Raw genomic sequence first — 13,150 nt, 5'->3', positions numbered from 1 at the left:
ATGGACAGATCACCTAGACAAAAAAGTCAATAAGGGCACACTGGCTTTAAATGACACATTAGACCTGATGGACTTAATTGAGATATATATATATATATATATATATATATATATATATATATATATATGTAAAGAGAGAGAGAGGAGAGAGAGCATTCCATCCCAAAGCAGCAGAATATACGTTCTTTTCAAGAGCACATGGAACATTCTCCAGGATAGATCACATGCTAGGCCACAAAACAAACCTTGGTAAATTTAAGAAAATTGAAATTAGACCAAGCCACTTTTCAGACCACAATGCTATGAGACTAGAAATCAATAACAAGAATAAAAACTGCAAAAACCAGAAACATGTGGAGACTAAACAATATAATATTAAACAACCAATGTATCAATGAAGAAACCAAAGATTAAAAAATACCTAGAGACAAACAAAAATGAAAACATAATGATCCAAAACCTATGGGACGCAGCAAAAGCAATTCTAGAGGGAAGTTGAGAGTGATACAAGCTTATCTCAGAAAACAAGAAAAATCTCAAATTAACAGTATAACCATACACCTAAAGGAACTAGAGAAAGAAGAACAAACAAAACCCAAAGTTAAAAGAAGGAAAGAAATCATAAAGTTCAGAGCAGAAATGAAAGAAATAGAGACTAAAAAAATAATTTAAAAAAGATCAATGAAACTAAAACCTGGTTCTCTGAAAAGATAAACAAAATTGAAAAACCTTTAGCCAGACTCATCAAGAAAAAAAGGGACAGGGCACAAATCAATAAAATCAGATTTGAAAAAGAAGTTACAAACCTGAGAAAGGTTAAAAAAAAAAAAAAAGAAGTTACAACGGACACCACAGAAATATGAAGGATCATAAGAGACTACTATGGATAACTATATGACAATAAAATGGACAACCTAGAAGAAATGGACAAACTCTTAGAAAGGTTCAATCTCCCAAGACTGAACCAGGAAGAAACACAGAATATGAACAGACCAATTACCAGTAATGAAATTGTATCAGTAATTTAAAAACTCCCAGCAAATAAAAGGATAAGTTCATAATTCTTTGTCATTTTCAGACTTGAAAACTTCCATGGCCTGCTTACATTACTGAAGACAACATAATGCCAATGGTTGACCCTTTCAGAGTTCTACCTGGGTTCATGAGCTCTGTCAGACTCACTCAAAGAATGTGTGTTCCTCCTGTCACAGGGGCAGCATGTCAGGCAGAAATCTAATGGGTATCCAGAGATATTTAGGAGAACTCTTTTCATTCTTATGATAAGATTAGAAAAATAAAGGGATAGACTCTGAATTTTGTTTCTCAGCAATACCACATACAGAAGTGAAAAATGAAATTATGATTTTTAACTTCAACTCCTAGATTGATTTTATTATCAAAGAAATGTCAGAATCATTCACCTAAAAATCTATGAACTACACTGAACAAAAACTTTGTATAGAAGAGCATTGGATATGTTTTTGGATGAGGAAAGGGATATATGGGCTAAGGATTTTGATTTTTCTTTTAAGAGCCATTGGAAGTTATTTGAGTTAAGGTGGAGCTGTAGCCATGGATGTGAGAACAGTGGTGATCTCAGCAGTTTGGCTTTTTATAAAAATGATGTTGGTCCAAATGTAGGGAATGGTATAGGATAAAATGTTAGAAAATACACATAGAATATTAAAAGGTTATATCAGTATTCCAGGTAAGAGATCGAGTTTTCCTGAACTTGGAGAGAAGTGGGTGGTTTCAACAGACATTGAAGAGATACAAGCTGTGGATTTGATAATGATTTTGACATGGATTTGAGAGATTACTCTCAGGTTTGTTTCTTTAAAAATGGGTAGGTGATAATGCCATTATTTGAGAATGGGAGGGCTGGATGAGGTCCATGTTTAGTGATAGGTTTGAAAAGACTCTAAATTTGGATTGGGACATGTTGAGGTTGATGGGTCTTTAAGATGTTTGAAGAAATTATCAGGTCATTGGAATTGGCAACATCAAGAGTGACAAGTTAGAGGAAATTAATATGTCCTAAAAACTACTCAGAGGCAGTTTTTCAAGTTGCCTGCACAATAAACTCTAATGACACAAAGTGTGTTTCTAATTGTTACACTTGGGTATGTCTGGGGTGATTTGCTCGCTGATTGGTTCATAATGCCCAGTAGAATGACTTTGCCTTCATCCTACAGGGAATCCATTGGTAACGTTCATTGAGGGAATTCCAAGATTCTTTTTACTTTTTCATGAATAGATTTGGAAGAGTACAAATAAAGATGTCCCTGCAACTGAGGCTTCCAAGGAAAAGCTTTGCACAACACTGCTTCATTCTACACCTTCCGCTTTTCTTCCTTTAAGGGTTGTAAGAAGAGATGCAGCCATACATGTGAAAACAGTGCTGGCCTAATCAGTTTGGCAATTGGTAAAGATTACTCTGGCCTTAATGTAGAGTATTGTAGAGGGAAATATACATTTTTTTCATTACTTTCTATGAAAAATCATCATCTTTCCTTCAAGAAAACAACCATTTTTTCATTCTCCCCAAGACTTACAGAAACTGAGTGAGGACACTGGGATCTGTCTGATTTTAATTATTTGTAGTTTTTCAATTTGCCTATCTGATAATGAAATATCCAGGTAAGCATTAAAAATCCTGGCAATCCTATGGGATTTTCTGTTTCTCTTCAGGACAATTTCATATGCCTGTCATAAATACTAGATGTTTTACTGTCAAGGAAACAAGCATAATAAGATTTCTTTTTAACAGTAAACTTGGAATAATAGAAGAGTAAAACAAATGGGAAAATGATAATGACTCAAAAGTTTCAGAGATTATTTCATAATCTATAGAAAATTTTCTTGTCAGGGTATGGACAACTAAACTGTGCTGTTCAAACTTCTTTGAGTTATTCATGGATGAGATAAAATCACGAATTCTCAATGGATGAGGATATCAGTCTATCTAGCTAGCTAGCTAGCTAGCTAGCTAGCTATCATCTATATCTTAGGGTGAAAGATACAAAATTCTTAATAGCTCTTGACCTTATTATGAAATCTGGAAATATCTATTATAGGTTGAGAGTTGGCAAGAAAGCTAAATAGGTTTAGTCAGGACAAAATGTCCACTTTGGAAACTAAATGATCTGTACTCACTGTCCATAAGGCCAGTTTTCAGCAGAGACATATCAGTCAATCTTCTTGCTACTGGTATTGTGTTTCCAGGTTTCCTTGCACGTATATACTTTAAAAGATATATTCTTTTTTATTTAATTTTTTTTTAAAATAAAAGATGTATTCTTAAAGCTAATTTTTTTCTTGTTCTAATCTCAGTGAAGATGGAAAATAAAAACTAAGACATTTTAAGGTTAAACTAATACAATTTTGGAAAATAGGTAAATTTTTGTACGTATTTTAATCAACAAAAAGTGCCTGTATAAAATTGTGTTATTCATTTTATTCTGAGAAATAGCTGAATTTACACACTAAATTATAGGTGGATTTTCCCCTTCTAGGTAATCTAAGAATCTCTATGTTCACCTCCAAATATCTTAGGATCTTTTCTTTTGGATTTACTTTCAGGCAAAATTTACATGTCACAGAAGAAATTCAAATTATTAAAAGATTACATCAAATATTTCATTTGCATCATTGACAAAAATTATAAAACATTTATCAATATATCCAAAAAGAAATGTACTTAGTTATAAAGACAAACAAAAAACTTACTGTACTTGTATACCTAACTTTATTCATTTACAAAATACCTTTTGAGTATTCCAAAAAAAGAGAGAAAGAAATCACTCTTAATGGTTGAAGTCAGATATCATTGAAAATATTCAAAAGCATATCCACATAATCCAAAAAATTACTAAACTGAAGATATGCTTTTACAAAAAATGTTACTTGTAATGAATTCCTATTTTTTAATTAAAATTTTTATTGCTACCTACTAAATACAATAATAACATTTTTATTGTTTCTCTTTTTCTCATCTTCACTATTAACAGGTTTATGACTATCAGTAAAAATATCTTTGTACATATATTAATATATATAATTGTATAAATAGGATGATAACATATATTGTGTTTTTATCACAAACACTTTTTGGGGGGGAATGTTTATCTCTCTCCTCTCCTTTATTTTCTCACCTACACGAAGATCATAAATATTAACAACCTGGAGTCTATCGATTCACACAGTCTTTATGTTCAGATGGTTATATACAAATATATATGTGTGCATGTGTTCGAAGATATACAGAGAGTGAGAATTTTAAGACTTTGTCTGTTTAATGTAATCTTCTCATATATAGTTCTCTGTATCTTACTCTTCTTACTTCCTTATTAATTGTGAAATTTTCCTTCAGTCAACTGGTGGGTCAATAACTCATTTTGAAATGACTGCCATAATATTGATTAATATAATTACACCAGGATTTGTTCAACCATTGCTTCATCCTGATTGGTTTTCATATTATTTCCAGTCTTTTGCCACCATGAACAATGCTGCAGTGGACTTTTCTTCCTATGAAATGATATGCTATTGCTATAGAATGGGTTGCAGACATGGATTGCTGGGTTGACGAGTATGTATATTTTATTTTTAAGAGACTGCCAAATTGTCTTTAAAAAGCTTAATTTATATTCTCACCAGTAAATATGAGAGTGGCCATTTCCAAATTTCATTAAGCAATAAATTTTGCTAATCTGGGGAGTGAAAAGTGATGGTTTACTGTTATTTTATTTGCACATCTTGAGTACTGAGGAAGGAGAGCAACTTTTCCTACATTTTTTGAATATATGTTGACATATTTTTCTATGACTCACCCACTCAATTCCATTTTCATTTTTCTATTGAATTACTTGACTTTTCTTATCAATTTTTAATATTTTTTGTATGTGATAGGTACTGATATTTTATCTTAATTTATTATACATATTTCTTCCAAAATTTTATTAATCTTTTACCTTATTATAGATTTGATATATACTTGATTTTTATGAAGTAGTAGATTAAATATACCTATATATTTCTTTATAATTTATGGGTTTCTTACATTAGTCAAAAATTTTTGTAATATATTTAAATTATATTTATTTTATGACTTTTCTTAGAGTGTTTAATTGTTTATTTTTGTTTTGTTATTTTTTAACTTTTAAGTCCTTTATCTGGCAGCAGATTTAAAACAGGCATAAGAAAGGGAGTCATTCTTACTTTTTTCCTGATAGATAGGCAAATATAGTCATACTACTGATTGAATAAATCATCATTTTTCTCAATTGAAAAATCACCCATGTAATATATTAAATTCCAATATATACTTGAATCTGCTTTGGAGTCTTTGTTTTGTTTTACTATTATACTTTCCTACTTCCATGCCATATCATATTCTATATCTGTTCTTAATTTGAAGGGAGATGCTGTATTATTTAGAATGTGTGCTATTAGTTTTGATAACTATTCTTTAGCATATTTAAATAGCTAGATTCTATACCTATTTTTAAAGATTTTTATATTAGAAGATGATTATTAAATTACAATCAATCTTTCCAAATTACAAAATAAGCTCACTTCTTTTATACAAGTCATGAAATCATTACTATATATATATATATATATATATATATGTATATTTTTCCCCCTTGTTTATGGGACCAGTTTCCCAAATACTTATTGTTTGTAAAGAATATTTACTCAAGGATAAAAGGTAAATGTCCTGATTAAAGGGGATACATAAACAAGGAAGATGTATTTTTTTCAAATAAAATGTGATTATTTTCATGGTCTTTCATTACTGTGTTCTTCACCTACCCTTTTACTGCAGTGATAGACTGAGTGAATATAATGGTGGCAAACAAGACACTGGTGACTGAGTTCGTTCTCACTGGACTTACAGATCTTCCAAGGCTGCAGGTTCCCCTGTTCCTGGTGTTCTTGGTGATCTATCTCACCACGATGGTGGGCAACCTTGGACTGATTTTTCTCATCTGGAAGGACCCTCATCTTCACACACCCATGTACTTATTTCTGGGCAGTTTAGCCTTTGCAGATGCTTGTTCTTCATCCTCTGTGACTCCCAAAATGCTAATGAATTTCTTATCTATGAATCATATGATATCCCTGTTTGAGTGCATCTCCCAATTTTATATTTTTGCTTCCAGTGCGAACACAGAATGTTTCCTCCTGGTGGTGATGGCCTATGACCGCTATGTGGCCATATGCAACCCCTTGCTTTATCCAGTGGTGATGTCCAATATCTTCTGCACTCAATTATTAGGTGTCTCTTATATTATCGGGTTTCTTCATCCCCTGATGCATGTGGGTTTGTTATTTAGATTAACTTTCTGCAAGTCCAATGTAATACATTATTTCTACTGTGAAATTTTACAACTATTTAAGATTTCCTGTACTGATCCTAGAGTTAATATGCTCCTGGTTTTTATATTTTCAGTCTTTATACAGTCTTTCACTTTTATGAGTATCATTATCTCTTACTGCTATGTCTTCTTTGCCATCTGGAAAATGAAGTGTGAAAAGGGCAGGAGCAAAGCCTTCTCCACGTGCAGTGCCCACCTGCTCTCTGTTTCCTTGTTCTATGGCACTCTCTTCTTCATGTATGTGCATCTTGGGTCTGGACCAGCTGAAAATCAGGATAAACTATATTCTTTATTTTATACCATCATAATTCCTCTGCTAAATCCTTTTATTTATAGTCTGAGGAACAAAGAGGTTATAGGTGCCTTGAGGAGAATAATGAATAAATAAACAGTTCTTAAGGCAAAATTCAAACTTGTTCTTTACAAACTTTGCAAAATACAAGGGGTCTGTAGTTATGCAAATTAGCCTTGGCTTTATAATTTTAAGAGAAGGCGTGTCTAGGGTAGTTTCTGAGTGCTGTCTGATGAAAGTCAGCTTCAATGGATATTTGTTTCAATGGCAGGAGGTCTTCATACCACAGAAAACTGAATTTTTAATGAAAAATAGAACATCCTTGTTAAAACAAAGGATTTAGAATTTTCAATGTTTGACTCTGTAAATTCCTTCTAAATTGATATAGTAGTTTGTAATTTTGCTGTGGCAGACATTTGCATGTTTCTTTGTTTGAGTTTGGTGTGACTGAGTGAAGATAATTGTCTAGAGCTTGCATATCAAAATTCTTGCTGCTTCTCAACTGTTCAGAGACTCAGATGAAGTGACTTCTTGGAGGAGATTGTCCCCGAAGAGGAAAATTTCTTTGTAATAAAGAAAATGTTTAAAAAGCACAGAATATAAGAGACTGGTGGATTTTACTGGAGAATAATGGAAGCTGGGATAAAATAAAAAGTGAACTACTGAACATGGCTCAAATATATGCAAGTACATAGTACATTTTATCAGGAAAATTTTAATAGTGGTATTCAAGACTTTGCAGATATTAAAAGATTTCAGAATATATTTCCTCAGATATTAGCAGTCTACTGTATTAATCTTTATATGTTTAATAAGGCAGAAACATAAATTTACATAATTTTCACACTTCTTATAATCTCTTGCATGTTTACCATTTAAGTAAAAATAATTTATTTCTGCAATTACACGATGCAACACTTCTTAATTTGGGTAAGTGCCAGTATGGAATGGTTCTCATTTCTGAAGTGATTGTAAAAACTTACAATGTAATATTTATTGTTCTTTCATTGACTGCTCTGTACGGAATGTGCAGTGACTTTCTCTGTTGGCCATCTCCTAAATTTAAAGGAATTCTAAGGTAGAAAATATAAAATTTGTTTGAATTTATATCATCATTGGCTACCTATTGCTGTTGCAAAATCCTTAGGTGACGACCTGATATTGCTGATCAGTGAGGAAGTATTAAGAGGAAGAATTACATATACAGAAAACCTGATGTATAGACACAACAGGTATGCAAGGTAGGAGGATGCAAGGCTGAGAACTGAAGCCAGAAATGCAGCTCCACTGCCCTGTCTTAGACTATCTTCAGGACACAGAGAGTACGTGAACTTAAAATGATTATATAAATGTAATTGGCCATCTAAACAGGCAATGACAAGAGGAATGAACACATTGAAGCCAAATGAATTAAAAAATTCTACAAATCAAATCAGTTCTGGGAGAAAATGGTCCTTGTTGTATAAGTGGAAGAACTTAATAGGGGCATCTTTGGTGCTGATAGAGATCAAAGTATCTAATCCATCCATGCTTCTACAAGGTGTCCTGTCCTCTCTTCAACCAGATAGGGAGAAAGGGTTTAGATTTGTGAAAAAGGACACTGTTATTTCAAAGCACAAGTGCTGTAAAGCCATATAATATTCAGACTCATCAGAAAAATCTCATATATAGAAGAATTTATTTTTTGAGAGTATTTTTGGAGAGAACTGACCACTGGAGGGAGTCTATTGTGTATTTACAACCTCTAAACTGGTGATTCTAGAATTGGCAAGTTAGGCTCACTCATTCTAAAATATAGCTCATCAAGCCATTTCCTAGAAACAGAAGAAATCTTGGATTCCTAAGCTAAATAATCTGCAATGGATAGCACTGATACTATAACAACCACAAGAAGACTATGCTCCTGGCAAACAGTCCCAGATTTCAGGGTAAAGAGAAGATCTATAAACTTCTAGATAGAGAGACTAGGTTACTAACAAAGTAAAGGTAAGTACAGTAATATTTGACTTCCCATTTGTTGCACTGAAAGTACAGAGACAATGGAAAAACATTTATAAACTACTGAGAGAAAAATGGGTTCCCTGAATAGGGTTATAACAAAGTGTGTACAGAGGAATTTTGAATGGTCATGCAAACTGTGTGCACTGCTTAACTCAGGGGCACTATTCACAACACAATATTGTATTGCTGGCTGCCTTGTGTATTAGACACCATAAGCAATGACCCAATGTATGATGATGATGTGACTGGGAAGAGTATTTGCTTAGATTTTTAAAGACTACAAAACAAATTAAATAACATTCTATCACTATTTTAGGGGAATTTTGGCAACTATCAGAGGAAACTTTATTCCAATTAAAAGGCCCTAATGTTAAGTGTTACATAGTATAAATTGTATGCATGACTCACTTTGAAACACTGTTTTCCACTTTTCTAATCCTGTAAGAGCAATTTTCGTCATTTCTTTTGTTATATGTGGACAAACCTAAATTTAAGGTTTTTGAGAATGGGTTGCTTGAGAGAGAATCTGACTCACTATAATAGCTAGTGTTGAATGACTCATTCAATGTGAGTCACAGATCACACTGTCCATTGATTCATATACATTCCCTGTCACAGATACTGTTGGTGCCTGCCCATGTCTTTTCTAACTATACATCTTCATCTGAGGGCTTTCTCTGATGGCCAGAGGCATTTAAGGCAGATTGGAGGAACTGCGAAACGACTACTGTTCATAGACTCTCTCCCAGACCATTTATCAACCAATGATTGGCAGGAGTTGGTGAATTAATACCTCAGATCCTTTGCCCTTTGGCTGATATAAATTTGACGTTCATGCTCTATACTGGCTCATGGTGTTTCCAAAAATGATTAAGCTTGATTGCCCACAGTTGTAACTTGTTTGGTAAATTACCCTTTATGGGCTGCATTCCCTTTCCTGTCTCACTTCATCACTTTCTCACTCATCAACTATTCACAAATAAATTACTGCACTCAAACAATGTCTCAGTCTGTGGCAGAACACAAACTAAGATACCTACCCCTTTTCCCCTAAGGTAGAATTGAATGTTTTATATAGACACCAGGCATACATGTACTATACTATTTCATATGAAGCAATTATTACTTTACAGAAATCTCAATGGTTGGGGGTCCTCTCACTATTTTGGATATGCCCCATCTATCCAGATGTTATTCAGATCTAAGCAGAATCTTAAAGTGGTTCTTCCTTTTACCTCATATCTTTAAGAGTCTGACCCCCACCACATACATATACAATACACTCTACCAAACTTTATAGTCAATGTCCATTTTAACTTGGTATCTGAAATATACACTTCAGCTAATAAAAAGAATTTTAAGTTTTTATAATTCCGGATATTTCATTTGTCCTTTAAGTATGATTTACTTCCATTTTTATTGTCCTACACATGAAGACCAGACTTCAGATAAAACTTGTGAGACAAACAAACAACAACAACAAAAAAAACCAAGAAAGAAACAACCCAATGTCAAAATGCAAAACAATCAAAAGAACCAGTGTCAGATATGACTCAGAAGTTGGAATTATCAGTCAAGAAATTAAAAATTATCATGATTAATATGTTAAAGTTTCCATGCATGATCAGATTTAGAGAGAATTTAGAGCTAGACAGATAGAAAGTGTTTTTTAAAAGTCAAGTGAAAATGGTAGAAATAATTTTTTAAAAACATGAGAACAAACATAAAGGATGCCTTTGGTGAGCTCATTAGTAAATTAGACACAGTAGAGGAAACAACAGTGATGTTGAATATAGGTCAATAGGTATCAAAATTAAACACAAAGAAAGAAAAGAGTAAAAAAAAAAAACCCAGAATATTCAAGTACTGTGAAGGACTATCAAGTTATCTAACTTATGTGTAACTGGAAACTTAGAGGAAAAGAATGAGAGTTGGGCAGAAGGAATATTTGGAAAACATAATGGTCAAGAATTTTTCAAAGATAATGAAAGTCATCAAACCAAAGAATCAAGAAACATAGAACCTGAGGCAGAATAAACAAAACAGACAGAAACCAAATCATAAGAAAATAAAAACACAAAAACACCTGGACGTGTTATATTGAAGTGGTTAAAAACCAAAGATAGAGAAAAGTTTGAAGGTAGTGAGAGGGGAGGAAAAACTACACAGCCAGAAGATAACTGAGTAATTGACTGACATATTTCAAACTGTGGGGGAAAGAGACTTGCCAACTCAGAATTTTACCTAACAAAAAATAACTTCCCAAAATTAATGTGGGTCCAGGTCCCCAGCTTGGGGGACTTTCTTCCCCATTGCAGGATACCTACTTGCTTTTGAATTTTGCCTTTTTACTTCCACACATGTAGGGGTAGGTATAGGTGATGGGTCAGGAGGGTTGGAGCTGGGCTGGGTTGACCTTCTCACCTGGCTGGGCTTCCAACACCCCTCTTCTGTGCCTCCTCCAATATGGTCCAGGAATTGGGCAGGGGTGGGAGAGTAGCTGAAGTTTTGGGGGGTACTCAGCACTATGTGAGTTCTGCAGAGGGATGGCGTAGTGGGTCCTTTAGGTTGGAATGGGGCTGGATCCTCAAGGCTGCTGGAAACTTCTCAGCCTGAAGTCTAGCCTGGGGCCAGGATCGAGAGCAACTCTGAAGGGGCCTCCCCCAAGCCTTGTGCTGTCTTCCTGGTGGCATGAAGCAGGACAAGGTGAAGTTGCAGCAAAACCTGGAAGAGTCTCAGGACATCAGAACTTTACAGGAGCTCCAAAGCAGAGAAGGATCACCCTGTGGGAAGGTATTTGGCCAAAAGAGTAACTGCTGTTTTGAGACTCTGCAGCTCAGTGTCAGTAATGTGTGTAAGCTGTGCCCCCTGCTGCAGAAATAGGTGGAGGAAGCTGACAACAAGGAGAATCTTCAGGGGAAAGGCAAAGAGGAGTCCTTCCTGCAGCAGGCTCGAAAGGGAGAGCAGATAAGCATTGAGAATTAAGTAGCTTGGCATCAACAAGCACAGAGTCTGAGTGTGGCTCTGTACCTGGTACCAGAAGGGCAGTCAATCAAGCAGGAACTATTCCCAATGAAGAGTATTTTGAGGCTGCTGAGTTTCCTTTCATGGGGGCACCAGTGTGCTTTTCTCTGGCACCAGGGCCCATTTCAGTAGCCTAGACTATGGGGGCTCTCACTTCACTATTCTGCACTCCTTGGTCCCTTTGACCTTTGAGGGTGAAGTGTTCCCTTCTGTCCAGCTCACCACTCTGGGCTTTCTCATGCATTCAAACTGAGGTGCCTGCTTTTCTCTGAGGGGTGGGGGTAGGAGTGGGGGATGAGGAAAGGGGGACAAACTGGGGAAACAGGACCCTGGGATTTGTGCCAGGGCTTTTGGAGTTAGGTTTTTCATTCAACAAATAGGAAACATTCAATTAATTGGGAATATGAAGAACGGGGGCAGGGAGTTTTGAGGGAAATAGTCGGAAGGAAGGTAAAATTCATTGATATTCTTGATTTTAAACACAATGTCAGTCATCACTTTGTTTTTAAATAAAGAAGCCTGGGACACAGTGGGAAAAAAAGTGTAAAATAAAAACTTTTACGACAAGAACCAAAAAAAAAAAAAAACAAATCATTACCCAAAGTCCTAGAGGAAAAAAAAAAAATTATGAAAGGAAGTTCTTCAGGAAGAAGGAATATGATATCAAAGAGGAACTTGGTGCTACACAAACAAACATCTCTGAAAATAGTTAAAAATTAAGGTTCATATAAAAAGGATCTTTCTTTCTTCTTATGAATTAATCTAAGAGGTGACTGAATGCCAAAATAGTAGCAATATATCATACCTTTACAGATACAAGTAAAATATATGATAATATAGCAGAAAAGATTGGAGGGAGAAATTACAATTTGTTAGATTATTGCCCTATAAATGTAGTGGTATGATATTATTTGAAGGTAGATGTAATTAATTAAAATAATATATTTCATACCCTAAGAGAATCACCAAAAGATAGACAATATATAAATAATAAGCCAAATGTAGATATAAAATGGAATCATAAAAAAGTTTCTATACTCCAAAAGCAGGCAGGAAAAGAGGAAAGAAGAACAAAGAACAATGGAATGGATAGAAAAATATCCAGTAAAATGATAGATTTTAATCCAATCACATCAATAATTCATTGAATATAAATGGTATAATATACCAAATAAAAGACAGATTGTCAGATTGGATTCAAAAGCAAGATCTAACCACATACTATAACTATATACTGTTGAGAAGAAACACACATCAAGTACAAAGACACAGATAAATTAGAAATAAAAGTATGAAAAACAGACATACTATGCCAACACTAATCAGAAGAAAGCTGGAGTGGCTAGCAAACAAAATAGGAATATTACCAGAGATAAAGAGGGACATTGCAAAATGACAAAGGATTCAATTTATCAAAAAGACAAAATAATACTAAGTCTGTAAGCACTGA

General features: G+C 34.2%; 1 protein-coding gene and 1 pseudogene across 1 annotated transcript; both read left to right on the top strand.

Moving 5' to 3' along the window:
• The first annotated feature begins 5,847 nt into the window (after window positions 1-5,847).
• Window positions 5,848-6,771, top strand: LOC102997241 (olfactory receptor 5AC1-like). Its single transcript, XM_007164264.3, has one exon. It carries the CDS (start codon window positions 5,851-5,853, stop codon window positions 6,769-6,771), a length of 921 nt encoding a protein of 306 aa, XP_007164326.1. The 5' UTR covers window positions 5,848-5,850.
• A 1,278-nt stretch (window positions 6,772-8,049) lies between these two features.
• On the top strand, window positions 8,050-11,953 carry LOC114237074 (POU domain, class 5, transcription factor 1-like; annotated as a pseudogene).
• Window positions 11,954-13,150: the final 1,197 nt, after the last annotated feature.

The sequence above is a fragment of the Balaenoptera acutorostrata genome, chromosome 4 (genome assembly GCF_949987535.1).
Source record: "Balaenoptera acutorostrata chromosome 4, mBalAcu1.1, whole genome shotgun sequence".
Taxonomy (NCBI): Eukaryota; Metazoa; Chordata; class Mammalia; order Artiodactyla; family Balaenopteridae; genus Balaenoptera; species Balaenoptera acutorostrata.
The sequence above is the reverse complement of the archived record's forward strand: the minus strand, read 5'-3'. Positions and strand labels throughout refer to the sequence as shown.